Source organism: Arachis stenosperma, chromosome 1, assembly GCF_014773155.1.
Source record: "Arachis stenosperma cultivar V10309 chromosome 1, arast.V10309.gnm1.PFL2, whole genome shotgun sequence".
Taxonomy (NCBI): Eukaryota; Viridiplantae; Streptophyta; class Magnoliopsida; order Fabales; family Fabaceae; genus Arachis; species Arachis stenosperma.
The window spans coordinates 119,438,166-119,453,497 of NC_080377.1; the positions used below are offsets into that span (position 1 = coordinate 119,438,166).

The 15,332-nt window shown below is 42.1% G+C and overlaps 2 protein-coding genes across 2 annotated transcripts; one reads left to right on the top strand and one right to left on the bottom strand.

Moving 5' to 3' along the window:
- Positions 1 to 3,311: 3,311 nt before the first annotated feature.
- On the bottom strand, positions 3,312 to 5,895 carry LOC130932613 (uncharacterized). Its single transcript, XM_057861971.1, has 2 exons — positions 3,451 to 5,895; positions 3,312 to 3,350 (listed from the first exon to the last, which is right to left on the bottom strand). The coding sequence occupies exons 1-2, from the start codon at positions 5,893 to 5,895 to the stop codon at positions 3,312 to 3,314; spliced, it is 2,484 nt and encodes an 827-aa protein (XP_057717954.1).
- A 1,645-nt stretch (positions 5,896 to 7,540) lies between these two features.
- Positions 7,541 to 9,055, top strand: LOC130969956 (class V chitinase-like). Its single transcript, XM_057895879.1, has 2 exons — positions 7,541 to 8,708; positions 8,869 to 9,055. Exons 1-2 carry the CDS (start codon positions 7,619 to 7,621, stop codon positions 8,940 to 8,942), a joined length of 1,164 nt encoding a protein of 387 aa, XP_057751862.1. The 5' UTR covers positions 7,541 to 7,618; the 3' UTR covers positions 8,943 to 9,055.
- Positions 9,056 to 15,332: the final 6,277 nt, after the last annotated feature.

A 15,332-nucleotide genomic window follows, 5' to 3' on the forward strand; every position in this document is an offset into this window, starting at 1 on the left:
GGTACTGAGGAAGCCCTCAAAGCTCAAATTAAAGTTGTTGCTCCTGAGTTCGACACGTCGGCGATTGGTGTCCGCAAGGTTATTCTTGATGGCAAGGTTGTCGACGTCCCCAAGAAGTGAATTTTTTGTTTACAGCCTTTCGTGCAGCCGCTTTGTTATGACTTGTAAACTATCTTAGTCTTGGCCGTTTTTGGCTTGCGAACAATTTAGCCGTTTTATTTTGGCTTGTGATTAATGACCATTTTAGCCGTTTGCCCATGTTGTCGTGATAAGCTTTTTATTTGTCTGAGTGCGTTATCATTTCTAACCGTATTGGTTTATACTTCGTCGTTTACTCGCTTGCTCGTGTTATCGTTCCTATTAACCGTTTTTGGTTTGAAGTTGTTTAGACTGGCGGCCCGTGGCCTTTCGTGTAGTTGTTTGTTAAGACGTTGATTGACGACTTCCCGGGGTGATCAGTCCCGGGTCGCACGTCGTTGTCAGTCACGATGGGACGGTTTATCTGAAAAACTTAGATAGAACATGGTGGAGAATTTGCACAAGTATATCTTATTCGGTATCCACATAAAAGACTTGAAAGTTACTATGAAGTTCAAATGGCAAATTAACTACTTAGCTAGATTAGCCGGCAGGTCGCTGCGTCCTCTAGGAGTAGAATCTTCTAAGGTTGTCCGCGTTCCATGTTCTCGGGACCTCCTTGCCATCGAGCCTTTCTAACTTAAAGGCCCCTTTTCCCATCACTTTCTTGATTCTATATGGGCCTTCCCAGTTGGCCGCTAGCTTGCCTTCTCCTGGGGTCGGCAGGCCGATATCATTTCGCCTCAGGACGAGGTCGTTTGGTCCGAATTCCCTCTTGAGCACTTTGGTGTTGTAACGGAGCGCCACTCTTTGTTTTAGCGCCGTTTCTGTCAAGTGGGCCATTTCTCGGGCTTCTTCTATCAGGTCCTTTTCTACAGTTTCCTCTACTCCTTTCAAGAGCAATCGCGGGCTTGGTTCGCCGATTTCCACGGGTATTACTGCATCCACCCCGTACGTCAGTCGGAATGGGGTTTCCTTGGTGGAGGATTGCTCGGTTGTTCGATAAGACCAGAGGACCGATGCCAGCTCGTCGGCCTAAGCGCCCTTTTTGTTGTCCAACCTCTTCTTTAGCCCTGAAAGGATAACCTCTACCGAAGAGAACCTTTGCCTTATACCTAGGCTGTTGAGAAATTCTGTGAACTTTTTGTCAGCAAATTGTGTGCCGTTGTTCGAGATGACGACCTCTGGTATCCCGAACCGTGTTATCACCTGCCTCCACATGAATTTTCTGCAATTGGCTGAGAATATGCTAGCCAATGGTTCGGCTTCTATCCATTTAGTATAGTAATCAATTGCCACTATGAGATATTTGACCTGCCCAGGGCCGACAGGGAAAGGCCCTAAGAGGTCGATTCCCCACTGAGCGAATGGCCGGGAAGTCGTCAGCAAGCTCAACTCGTTTGCCGGTGCCTTGGCAAAGTTGGCGTTCTGTTGGCACTTTATGCACTTTTTGACAAACTCTTTGGAATCCGCCATCATCGACGGCCAGTAGTACCCAGCTCGGATCAACTTCCTTGCTAGGGCTTTTCCTCCGATGTGGTGCCCACAGCAGCCCTCGTGGACTTCCCTAAGGACGTAGTCCGTTTGGTCGGGGTGTAGGCACTTCAGTAGGGGCTGGCTGAGCCCTTTTCTGAATAGCTGTCCTTGGATGACGGCGTATTTGGCCGCTTCCCTCCTTAATTTCACCGCATCCTTTTCGTCACCAGGGACTTGGCCGTGTTCTAAGTAGTTGGTGATGGGGTCTAGCCATGAAGAACTTAGGGTTGTTATGTGTAGTGCAATTGCAGGTTCCCTTGTCATGCCTTGGATGAGAGACCGGTTTCCCTCCCCTGGCTTAGTGCTGGCTAATTTTGATAGGAGGTCTGCTCGTGTGTTCCTTTCTCTGGGTACATGCTGGACCGTGACCTCGTCAAACTTTTGGCTCAAGCTTTTGACCTTTTCCAAGTACTTCTGCAACAAGGGGTCCTTGGCTTGATAGCTGCCGTTTACTTGGGAAGTGATGACTTGGGAATCGCTGCATACTTCCAGCCTTTTTGCACCGACCTCTGTTGCTAGGGGCAAGCCTCCTATGAGGGCTTCGTATTCTGCTTGGTTGTTCGAGATGGAAAACTCGAATCTGACCGACTGCTCGTATACGACCCCGTTTGGACTTTCTAGGATGATCCCGGCTCCTCCGAAGGTCTGGTTGGAGGCTCCGTCCACATGGAGCTTCCACCGTGTACCCATGTCTTCGCCTGGGTCTCCTGTTACTTCAACCAAAAAATCTGCCATGGCCTGTGCCTTGATGGCTTGCCGGGGCTCGTACCGTATGTCATATTGAGAGAGCTCGATGGACCAAGTCATCATTCTTCCCGCCAGGTCGGGTTTTTGGAGAACTTGTCGGATCCCTTGGTCCGTTCTGACGACCACCTGGTGACTCTGGAAATACTGTTTTAACCTTCTCGAGGAAGTTAGGAGTGCTAAGGCTAGCTTTTCCAACTTGCTATATCTTAACTCTGCTCCTTGTAGGGCCCTGCTTATGAAGTAGACTGGTTGCTGGGTCCTCCCGTCCTCCCGCACTAGTACTGCGGCCAGGGCTTCGCTTGTTATAGCGAGGTACAGGTACAGTGGTTCCCCGTCCCTTGGCTTCCCGAGAACGGGAGGTGCCGCTAGGATTTCCTTGAAGTGTTGAAAGGCTTCTTCGCACGCGGGTGTCCATTCAAATGCCATCCTTTTCTTCATGAGGTTGAAGAATGGTAGGGCCTTTGTCGCCGAGGCCCCGAGAAACCGGGAAAGTGATGTTAATCGCCCTGCCAACCTCTGGACGTCCTTGACACAGCCCGGGCTCTTCATCTGAAGTATTGCCTGGCATTTCTCCGGGTTGGCTTCTACCCCTCTCTGAGTTATCATGAATCCCAGGAACTTGCCGGCTTCCATGGCGAAGGCGCACTTGAGGGGGTTCAGCCTCATACCATGTTGACGGAGGGACGCAAACACACTTGCCAGGTCGTTTAGGAGGTCGTCAGGTCGTGTTGTTTTTGCCAGGATGTCGTCCACGTAAACTTCGACCATTTTCCCTATGAGGTCGTGGAATATCCTGTTCATCAGCCTTTGATATGTCGCCCCTGCATTTTTCAAGCCAAACGGCATTACCTTGTAGCAAAAAGTTCCTCCTGGCGTTATGAACGCCGTTTTGTCTTCGTCTGGTCGGTGCATCGGTATCTGATTGTAACCGGAGTAGGCGTCCATGAAACTCAGATATCGGTACCCTGCCGCGGCGTCGACGAGTGCATCTATGTTGGGGAGGGGGAAGCAATCTTTGGGGCATGCTTTGTTAAGGTCAGAGTAGTCCACGCACATTCTCCATCTGCCATTGTGTTTTTTCACCAATACCACATTTGAGAGCCACGTTGAGTAGTCCACTTCTCGTATGAAGCCTGCTTCTAGGAGGCCGGCCGTTTGCTTGGCTACCTCCTCTGCTCTTTCCGCCGACATCTTTCTCCTTCGTTGAGCCACTGGGCGTGCTTCCGGCTTGACGGCTAGGTGATGGGAGATGATTTGTGGATCTATGCCCGGCATGTCGGCTGGCGTCCATGCGAACAGGTCTTTGTTGGTCCTTATCATTTCAATCAAAGGCTCCTTCAACTCATGTGGGAGGTTCTTGTTGACGAATGTGAACTTTTCCCCTTCGTTACCGATGCTAAATTTCTCCAGGTCCCCTTCTGGTTCCGGCCTCGGCTTGTCCTCTACTCTGGCATCGAGGTCGGCTAGGAATACGCCGGATGCTTCCTTGGACTTCTTTCTGAGGGAAAGGCTGGCGTTGTCACAAGCGACCGCCGTCTCGAGGTCTCCTCTTATGGTCCCTATGGATCCATCATCGGTGACAAACTTCATAACTAGTAGCTTGGTGTTGATTATGGCTTCAAAATCATTGATTGTTTTTCTTCCCAAGATGATGTTGTAGGCTGTGGAGTCTCGGAGGATTACGAACTCGGCCATCGCCGACCTCCGGCCTTGCGCCTGTCCCACCGAGATTGGTAGGGAAATGACTCCGTCTGGTTTGATGAAGTGGTCGCCTAACCCGATGACCCCGTGCTGGTGTGTCGTCAGGTCGGCATCCTTCAGCCCTAGTGCGTCGAACACGTTGCGGAACATGATGTTTGAATCAGCTCCTGTCTCGACAAGGATCCGTTTGACGAGGCCGGTTCCCACTCTGGCCGTTATGACCATGGGAGGGTTTTCCGGGGCGTCGCTGAACCATTGGTCTTCTGGGCCAAAAGAAATGGACGGAGGTTTCTTGGTACTCTGCACGGGTGGAGATGAGATCGCCAAAACCTTGGCGTCCTTTTTGTGTGCCGACCGGGATTTTGGTGCGGCGTTCTTTGCCGTTACCACGTTTATCACGGTGAGGCCATGGTCCCCGCCTTCAGGTTCCTGCCGCCGCCTGGTCGAGCGCGCCTTGGCTTCCTCATCTTGATCGCGATAACGCCTTCTCGGCTCCCTGATGAGATGGGAGAACGCGGCTAGCTTTCCTTCCCTTATCGCCTGTTCTAGTGCATCCTTCAGGTCGAAACAGTCCTGTGTTTGATGGCCATACCCCTTGTGGTAATCACAGTAAAGGTTCTTGTTTCCTCCTGTTCGGTCCTTAAGTGCTCGGGGCTTCGGGAGGATTCCCTTCTCCGCTATCTGTTGGTAGACCTCCACGATGGGGAGAGTGAGTGGGGTGTAATTGTTGAATTTCCCGACCCTGGGGAATGGTCGAGGTGCCCTGTTTGACGCCTCTTCCCTAGCTTTTTCCTTTGCTCTCTCTCCGTCGACGGGCTGCCGTGCTTGGCTGTAACCGGACTGCCGTTTGTTGGCAGCCACGACTCGGCTGACTTCCTCGTCGTTTATATACTCCTTGGCCACTGTTTGGATTTCATGCATCGTCCAAACTGGTTTCGTGGTGAGGTGTTTCCGGAAGTTCTCGTTGAGGAGGCCATTCGTTAGGCAAAGACTGGCCACCGAGTCGGTTAAGCCGTCAATTTCCAAGCATTCGTCGTTGAACCGATCCAAGTACTTCCTCGTCGATTCTCCTTGTCTCTGGGTTATCCCCAGAAGGTTGATGGGGTGCTTAGCCTTTGCTATTCGCGTTGTGAATTGAGCCAGGAAAGCGCGGCTGATGTCTGAGAAATTGTAGATAGAACCTTGGGGGAGGCCGTTAAACCATTTGATCGCTGGTCCTGCTAAGGTCACCGGGAAGGCGCGGCATCTCACTTCGTCGCCTACCCCCTCTAGATTCATCCTGGCCTCGAAGGCCGTCAGGTGTTCTAGAGGGTCTTGAGTTCCGTCGTACCTCATGTCCGTTGGCTTGTCGAAGTGTTTCGGCAGCCGGACCTCGAGGATAGATCGGTGGAACGGGGTGGCGCCCATTATCACAGGTTGTCGTGTTCTTCCGTCTTCGCGGCCTCTTGTCGCTCGATGGGTCGGTCTGCCTCGGGAGTAGATGATCGTGTCATTTCGTCTCCTCATTATGGGTGACTCCTCCCGCGAACTCTCTGCTTCCGTCCGCGGGCGGCTTCGGTAAGAGTCTTCCTCCTCGCTTCCGGGAGACGGGGTATAGCTCGGATCGGTAGAGCGTCCGTCCCGCTCCCGGTCGGCAAGCTGCCGCTCCAGGTTCTGGACTCGGTGGCGCAGCTCTTGCATTATTATGGCGCTATCGCCGCCCGTTCCTCCGAATGGTCGTGTCCCCGTGCGTCGATGGGGGGACCTTCGCCGCCCCCCTTGCGAGGCGACGGAGGCTGCCCCCTCCGCTCCGGCAGCCCGGCCTTGGTCGCCAAGACCCAGTACAGCTTCCATTTAGACGTCCCCACAGACGGCGCCAATGTTCGTTAGTCGGCTTCCGAACAGGTCGGGTGGACAGAAGATGCAAAGATGGATAGGTGAGGATGTCTTAGTCCTGGTCGCACTGATTGTGGGTCTGCCGAGCTGGCGAGCACTTGTACTGGCGAACGGACGAGGGGGGGTGCCACCTGCAAAGACACTCCGACGCTCAAGTCAGCAATGTGCAGGTGGGCAGAATAATGGAGTGAGAGAATGTGACGTACCTCGGGGGAAGAGCCAATCTTCCCCTTATATACATGTCAGTAGTGGGCCCCTTACGTGACAGGCCCATATTCCCAAGGACGCTGTCCTGCAGCACGTGTGTGATCCGTACAGGACGCGTGTCCGGGTCGGTTGTAGGGCGCGTGCCCGGGTCGGGTGTTACATGGGTCGGGTCGGCCCAAAGCTGGTTCTGGACCGGGCCGTAACAAGTTTCAATAAAAAAAAATATTTTTCGGTCCTTAATCTTTATTTTTGTGAAATTAATTAGTCCTCTATCAATATTTTTTTTGTATTAACAGAATAAATTTACATGACATGTTAAATTTTTGATTTATTCATTAAGAGTTAATTAGGATTGACAAATTCTTTTTTGTTCATATATTATTTTTTTAATTGTAACACATCTAAAAATATGATATTATACATAAATTTTTTTTAAAATACATCCAAAAATTAAAAGTTTAAGTAAGAATATGTAGATGGTATGTTCATAAATTTTTTTTTCAATTATAACACATCTAAAAATATGATGTTATATATAAATTATTTTTTAAACACATCCAAAATTATAAATTCTAGCATTTAAATATAAACACTAAAAATACAATTAATATTTTGATATTTGATTTAATAAAATATATCTAATATTTATTATTTTATCACTAGTTAGATTTATTTGCTACTTATTTGAACATTAACAGTTTTAAAATTATTAAAATCAATAATTAATTTAAATTTTTAATTACTTATAAATAAAAAAATATATATCTAACATGTATTATGAAGTATTAGTTGAACTTTTTATTATTTATTTGAGCATTAGTATTTATTCATTTTAATTTTTTTACTGATGTTATTGTTTGGTGTTTTAGCTAATGTTTAAAATTAGTTTATTTCGTAAGTTTATTACGCATACAAAATAATACAGTTATACTCAAAATATTTTAAAAACACATCTAAAAATTTATTAAATAAATATAATTAGATGGTTTAAGATTTATTTTAAAATTTTAAAATTAAAATTTTAAATTTTGAATAATTTGAGATTAAATCTATTTATAATTTTTAATTATATTTATTTTATTTTTTAAAATTATTATAATAAAAAGTTAAATATTGTACTATTTTTAAAGATACGTAGTTAAGCCGGTTAATTATCATGGTTAGCGTCATAAACATTTACCGCGACTCAATTAGTGACTTCATCGTGTATCACCACAGTCAACAAATATGGTCTTCTACCCCTCCAGGTGTCGTCCATAGATTGGCTCTTTCTCCTTAGCCACCGATTCTCTATATTCACCACAGATGTCACCATCTTAACATTATCCATAGATCTACAATTTTCAAATCCATCCACTTGCTTTGCTTACTTAATTAATTGATTTCATTTTCTTCTTACTAAGTGAACTTACTAGAGAGTCTATGTATATATAGTAATGACTAGCGAACAAAATATGCATAATGAACAAGAAAAATGGGCATAAAAAAGATAGGAATAGCGAGTTTCACAACCATTGTTGTGTTGTTATTCCAGCAAAGTTGGTTAGCATGGGGACAAGTTAAGGGAGGTTACTGGTACTATGACAGTGGGGTGGATGCTTCATCTATTGACTCATCCCTCTACACTCACCTCTACTGTGCTTTCGCCGCCCTTGATGCCAACACCTTCCAAGCCACCTTACCCTCCAATGTCTTCTCTACCTTCACTCAGACCGTCAAGCGCCGGAACCCTAACGTCAACACCTTTCTCTCCGTTGGCGGAGGCCTCGGCGGCAACTTGTCCCTTCACTTCTCCGCCATGGCCAGCCAAAGCAGCACCCGCAAGGCCTTTATAGACTCCACCATCCAGCTAGCCAGATCCAACGGCTTCGGAGGCGTGGATCTCGACTGGGAGTACCCTTCCTCCGACGCCGACAGGAACAACTTAGCTCTCCTCCTCCAAGAATGGCAAGCAGCTAATCAAGAAGATTCTAGAAACACCGGGAGAGCTTCGTTGCTTTTGACAGCTGCCGTTGCTGGATCTAACCAGATATCTTCATTGCAGTATTACCCTATAGCCGCCATTAACGACTACACGGACTGGTTGAACCTTATGGTGTACGATCTGTTCATTCCGGAACACTATCGTTCTTCGACACAGCCACCTGCACCGTTGTACAACCCTGGAGGAGTGTTCAGTGCAGATGAAGGGGTTTCGTCGTGGATTGGACTCGGAATTGCCGCTAATAGGTTGACTTTTGGGTTGCCCTTTTATGGATATGCATGGAATTTGGTGAACCCTAATAATAATGGATTGTTTGCTCCTGCTGCTGGTCCTGCTCAAAGTTCCACCGGGAGCATGACGTATAGGCAGATTAGAGATTTCATAAACAATCAAAGGCCACAACAAGTGTATCACTCAGCTTATGTGACTAATTATTGTTATTCTGGGAATACCTGGATTGGTTATGATGATACTCAGAGTGTCTCTGCTAAGATCATATACGCCAAGGGCAGAGGAATGGTTGGATATTTTTCATGGCAGGTTAATGGGGATGACACCTCTTCCACCCTTGCTAGAACCGGTTAGTGTTTTCTCTTTTCTCAATCAATACATACTAATATAAATATCCAAACATTCGTTAATTTAAGATAAATTTTGATTGTTTTTGGTTTTTTTTTATTATCAAATATTAAATATATACGGTTTAATTAATATATGTTTTAATTTGAATATATATGCAGCTTATAATACTTGGGATAGCAGCTTACGCGGAGAGCAACAGGGTTCAGCTCAGAGGTTGACAGAAGCTAAATAATTAGTTTGATGAAGCCAATGAAAGAATAATAATGAGTTTGGAAAAGTTTAGTAATAAATAATTTTATTAAATTTTGGTCAATATATAATTAATAAAAAAAATAAATAATCTTATATTATTGGGTGAAATTTTATACTATTATAAATATTATTAATATTTATTTAATAATTATAAATTATAAAAATTATTGGCCGAATAAGTATTTGTGTTTGATGTCTTGTGGTCTTGTGGGTATTTTTCTTTTACATAATCGTAAGCAAGCCTTTTATTATTATTGGAGGCACATTTTATTCCTTTGACTTAATATTTATTAGAGAAATATTTACGTGATGATATTTTTGTATGAAAATAATATTATAAATTTTTAGATAATTAGTCAAATATATTTAATTAAACATATTAAATTATTTAATAATATTTTTATATAAAAATATTATTATAAAAATATCTACTCATTTATTATTTCGTTTCCTTAATATAATAATTAAATGAAGTCTCAAGTGTTACCACTCAACCGTAAAAGTAATTTTGCAAAGAAATTAAATCTCCTATCAAAAAGCAAATTAATAAATAATAATAGTTACGATACATATACAAATAATAAGTTTAATTATTTTTCTAATAATGTATGAGGTAGTACATATTCTATTAATAAAAACAATGATGCTCAATATTAATTTATCCAAAACTCTCCATCAATCCTTTAATAATGCATCAATTAATTACTTAATTAGTAAGAAAACAACAGAATGAACATATAATATCTTGGTAGAGCCGTTTGAAACGCTAAATCTTGATCTACTCTTATCTAAAGGTCAACGAAGGACGGCCGAATGTAATAAAACTGGTCTAACATTCTTCATTTTCGTAAGGCATATCTCTCGCTACCGAACGCCGTATGTTCAAGATCGTTTTTGTCAACCTCTATCTGAAAATCCTAATCCACCGAGCTAAGCGGAGAGATGCCGGCGATACTGAGAGACTGAGATCTCTGTTCTGGGCACACGCTCACGAAGAGCATTAGCCCGGCGGCTTACTTCAAGGCAATTGAGAAATCGCATCCCACTTTCTCGGCAACGGCAGTTGCAGCTACAAAGGTCCAATCATCATTTTTTCAGGCATCTTCGTTGTCGATTGGTAATGTGACGCCGGTAGGAGTGTTCAAAACCGATCCGGATCGAACTAAACCGACCAACCGAACCAAAAAATCAAAAATCGAATAAATCAAAAACCGAAAAAATCGAAAAAAATACATTTTACTATTTTTATTGCGGTTCGGTTCGGGTTTCGGTTCTGACAATGAAAACTCTAATCGAATCGAACTGAACCGGTATATTAAAAAAAATCATAAAAACCAAACCCCTCTCCCCCGACCCCACCCCCAGACGTGACTAGGGGTGGCAAGTGGGGAAGCCCGCCTCGCCCCGCCCCGCCCCGCCTAGTGAGGCGGTCTTAGAATCCTAGCCCGCCCCGCCTAACTGCGGGCTGGCGGGCTGGCGGGCTAAGCCCGCCAAAGTTCCTCTTTTTTTTTTTACTATTAACTACTAAGTAATATATAATTTCACAACTATATTAATAAATTTATAATTTCTAATGGCATAAAAAAAATTATATTTTTTATATTCACAAACATTAAAGTCTTTGTAATTATAAATATCTAATAAATATAATTATAAACCAAATTTTCATTCAAAATATAAGTATAAATATTCTCTCCAAAGCAAAATAAATATAATCCAAAACATAATTATAAATATTGTCTCCAAAATAACATAAACATAATTCAAAACACTCAATTTTTATCTTCACACTCTTGTAAGTTAGGTCTGGGGAAGTTAGGTTTTGGCAAAAAAATTACAAAAATATCCCCTCACTAATAAAAACCTTAGCCCGGCGGGGAAGCCCGCCCCGCCCCGCCAAAACCCGCGGTTTAAGCGGTGCGGGTTAGGCGGGCTTTTGCTATTTGGCGGTCCCGATTTTCGAGTCCAGCCCGCCTTTTTTGGCGGGTTACGCGGGCCGACCCGACGGGTTTAGGCCCGTTTGTCATCCCTAGACGTAACTCTTGAATTGTGACCTAACCCCCCACCCCCAAATGCAAACCTAGCTCTAGCTGCTCTCTTCTCTCAGTCTCACACTCTCGCTTTTTGCACTGGAGTCTCGAGTAGGAAGCCCTTCCTCCCATCACTTGGCAGCGCCGCCGAAGACTTCTTCCCAGCGAGCACTGACCCAGCAGCGCCGAAGCCGAAGCCTTCTTCCCAGCGAGCACCGACCCAGCAGCACCGAAGCCTTCTCCCCACCGAGCCACCTAGCACAGCACCACCCAGTAGTATTTTCGGCCACCCACAACACAGCACAGCACCGACTACCAAGCCACCCAACCACCGATTCAAGTGAGACATGGAGCCCGAGCCTCTAAGTCAGGTATGTAATTAAGTAATTTGACTAATTTCTGTTCAATAATCATTATTCAGTGATTCATTGTTGCTGGCTGTTGTTAACTTGTTATTGTTTTATTTGTTTCTCATTGTTTAGGAAAATTTATTATTTTATTTGTTTTATTGTTTTACTTGTTATTGATTCACTGATTATTTGATTTCATTATTGCTAGTTGTTGTTTTTTTGCTGGTTCAGTGTTCATTGTTTTATTTGTTGTTCATTGGGAAAATTGCTTCTGATTGTTAGTTCACTGATAATTGTTTAATTTATTTGTTGTTCTGTTTTTAATCTATTTGTTGTTATGTTTTTGCTCTTGAATTATTAGACCAAAGAAATTAGATTGATAGATAAAAATGATAGTAAAAAATGATAGTTTGTCCTGTTTGTTATAACCCTTGTAGCTTTGGTTATGATGTATTAGGAAAAAATCTGCATGCACGCTTCCCCTTCCCCTGTATTGGAAGATATCACTGGATCACAACATGCACAAAAATGATATCACTATATTGTTGCTACGTGATGTTTACTGGTGGGTGCATTGTTGATTTGATGAATTATTTTATTGTTGGTTTTGTTGCTGGCTTGCTGCCTTGCTGGTTGCTGTTTATTGTTGGTAATTTGCTGGTTGATGTTTATTGCTGGTTGTTGAATTATTTTATTGTTATTCTGTTTATTGTTGGTAATTTGGTATTACTGGTTATTGAACTATTGTTCAGTGTATTGAGATCAGTGTATTGTTCAGTTTATTGTTGATAATTTGGTATTGCTGGATTGCTGGTTATTGATTTATTTTTCAGTTTATTGCTTAATGCTGGTTATTAATTTATTGTTGAATGTTGATAACTTGGTAATTGGTATTGTTGGATTGCTGCTGGTTTATGGTATTGCTGGATTGCTGCTGGTTTATGGTATTGCTTGATTTATTGTATTTACCCTGTTGTGCTATATATATATATTGGTCTTTTCTGATTGTTGGTTTACTGATCATTGTTTAATTTATTTGTTGTTCTGTTTAAGAAAATTTATTTGCTGGTTCACTAATCATTGTCACCTCTTAATTTGAGCAGATTTGAAGGTTTTTTTTATGATAGTTCTATTGATGGAGTTATCAAGGAGAGCTTTACGGAATAGTTTGTCTTGTTTGTTACACTTGTAGCTTTAGTTATGATGAACTAGGAAAGAATATGCATGAATATGAATATCTTGATAAGAATGGAATAGTTTGTCTTATTTGTTATATAACACTTGTAGCTTTGGTTATGATGTACTAGGAAAGAATATGCATGAATATGAATATCTTGATAAGAATGGGATGGATTGTCAATTCTTTGAATCAGTGACTGATTCCTTATTTTAAACTCAGTGACTTTGAGATCATGGGGAAAAAACTCTAAAGGTGGCTTCAAGACTTCCCTTTTGTTAAAAATTATAGTTGCATTAGTAAAATGATCACAATTCACAAATAGGTAGAAAAGGATGAAGAGGCAACATTTTTAAAAATCAAACAAACCGAATCGAACCAAACCGATTTTAATTGGTCTGGTTTGGTTCGGATGGCCTCAATAAAAAACGAACCAAACCGAACTGCAGTTTAATTAAACGATTGGATCGGATGACTTTTCTCTCAAAAACCAAACTAAACTGCACCGCGAACACCCCTAGACGCCGGGACGTCGCTTGGGTCACCAATCTTGGCGAGGTTAACAACTCCACTATGGTAACATAGTTTAGATTCACCAATCTTGGTGAGGTTAGCAACCCGGCCACTATGGTGAAAATAGCCATAAACCCACCTTGGTTAGCCAAGTTAAGGATGCACCTCTTACTCTCAAAGAGTCTAGAGAAAAATAAGCACAAAACTTATCTCATATTCAAAAATAAACGTCAACTCTATTTCATAAATAAAAGGTACATAAGTTATTTATACTAGTTGGGGAAGGAGAAATCTTCATGACTCGGACGATGTGGGACTAAAATATAACACAAAGTTTACTATCCTAAACAATATGGGACTTGTATTCCCTTATTACAATTAACTAATATAATTAACCTACTAACCCTACTTGCTCATGCGTCATTCTCTCTGGGTTATTGAAAGAACTCTTACGTGAAAAGACTTGTGACAGCAGATGATCAATCTCATTGATGAATCCACACCAAAAAATTCTATTGGTGACTCCACACTAAAGACCCACACTCACAAATCAGATAAAATTTTACAAAATCCGTAGCAGACGATCTTATTAACGAATCCAAACCAAAAGATCCCATTAGCGAAATTCACGCTAAAAACCTACAGCAACAAATCAAATAAAATTCTACTAAAGCAAGGTGAAGGCCATAAGAACCGATCTTGCTCTGATACCAAACTAAAGCCGGGACGTCGCTTGGGTCACCAATCTTGGCGAGGTTAATGATGAATAGATTTTTGGTTGGTAAAGAATTCACAAATAAATTCTCGTTGCAAGTATAGTGTCTAAACCAACTAAAATCCTTTCACGTAAAAATTTGTTTGTCACAAGTACAAACCCCTAAAATTAATAACCGAAGTATTCAAACCTCAGGTCGTTCTCCCTAAGAATTGCAATAAAGTGTTCTTGTTATTGGCTATGAGGTATGTTTTGGGGTTTTGAGATAATAGACGAGAAATATAAATGGCAAAGGAAATCAAATGACAAAAGAGGTCTTGGCATGGTTTGGTGGTCAAGAATCTCTATCCTTATCACTAACCACAACATGATAATTTTAAGAATCAATCCCATTAAGTCATCCTCTAACAAGTAAAGAAAAGTCAAATGAGCTATATCAATCCAGGTCTATAAGTCCTAGCCACTCACTAATTGAATTGATGAAAGCTAGAGTCAATGGCTACCAATTATCAATCACTTGGACATTAGTGACTCAAGAATTCCTAAGTTACCTTCCCAAGTCAAGAGCACTAAAATCTACTCTAACATTCTTCCAAGCATTTCATCAAACACTTGGAAGGTATAAAAGGAAAGCATAATAACATTGCAATAAAAGTAAATATAAACTACTCAATTACAAAGAAATTAATAACAATAATTCAATTAAGCAATAAAGGAAATCAAAACATGAATTGCATTAGAAGGAAAATAGGAGAGACAAAAGTGCATCAACATAAAAGTAAAGAATTACAAGAATTAAATGCTAAACTAGATAGAGAAGATGCAGAAGAACAAGAATTACAAAAGGAAAAGTAAATCAAAGCATGAAATTAACCTAGATCTAAGAATTCCTAATCTACCTCTAACCTAATTCTAGAGAGAAAAGAGAGCTTCTCTTTCTAAAAACTAACTTTCCCTCCAAAACTAAACTAAACAAAAACTAATGTGTTGGAAGGTATTGACTCCCCCTTGAATTCTGCCTTAAATAGCCTCATAAATAAGTTGGATTTGGACCTGGGAAGCCCAGAATTTGCCCCAACGTTTTGCCTTTAAGTGAGTCACGTGCGAGCATTGACGCGTATGCGTGGGTCACGCGTACGCGTCGTCATGCGACTCCACAATCCACGCGTGCTCGTCTGCTGCGCGTGCGTGTCGATCTCAGCATCCCAAATCCTTGTTTCTTCATGAGTTCTCCACTTGCATGCTTTTTGAAGAGAGGACTTTTGCCGGTAAAGAATTTTATCAGAATAATCACGTTGTAAGTATAGTTTTAAACTAACAGAGAATCCTTTCGTACAAAAATTTTGGTTGTCACAAGTAACAAAACCCAATAAAATTTATAACCGAAGTATTGAAACATCGAGTTATCTCTCAAGAAATTGCAGGAAGGTGTGTTTATTATTGGTTATGGAAAAAGTATATTCTTGGGTTTTGAAATAGGGAACAGAAAAATAAACTGGCAATAAAGTAAATTAATTATCATGAAAACCATTGCAAGGTATAAGAACTGGAAATCCCATCCTAGTTATCCTTATCAGGTGTGACG

Coding starts and splice junctions, on each gene's coding strand:
- LOC130932613 (XM_057861971.1), bottom strand. CDS start 5,895: ATGGAAGCTGTACTGGGTCTTGGCGACCAAGGCCGGGCTGCCGGAGCG. Junction 3,351..3,450: donor CAACGTGGCTCTCAAATGTG/GTATTGGTGAAA, acceptor TCCCCAACATAG/ATGCACTCGTCGACGCCGCG.
- LOC130969956 (XM_057895879.1), top strand. CDS start 7,619: ATGGGCATAAAAAAGATAGGAATAGCGAGTTTCACAACCATTGTTGTG. Junction 8,709..8,868: donor TTCCACCCTTGCTAGAACCG/GTTAGTGTTTTC, acceptor ATATATATGCAG/CTTATAATACTTGGGATAGC.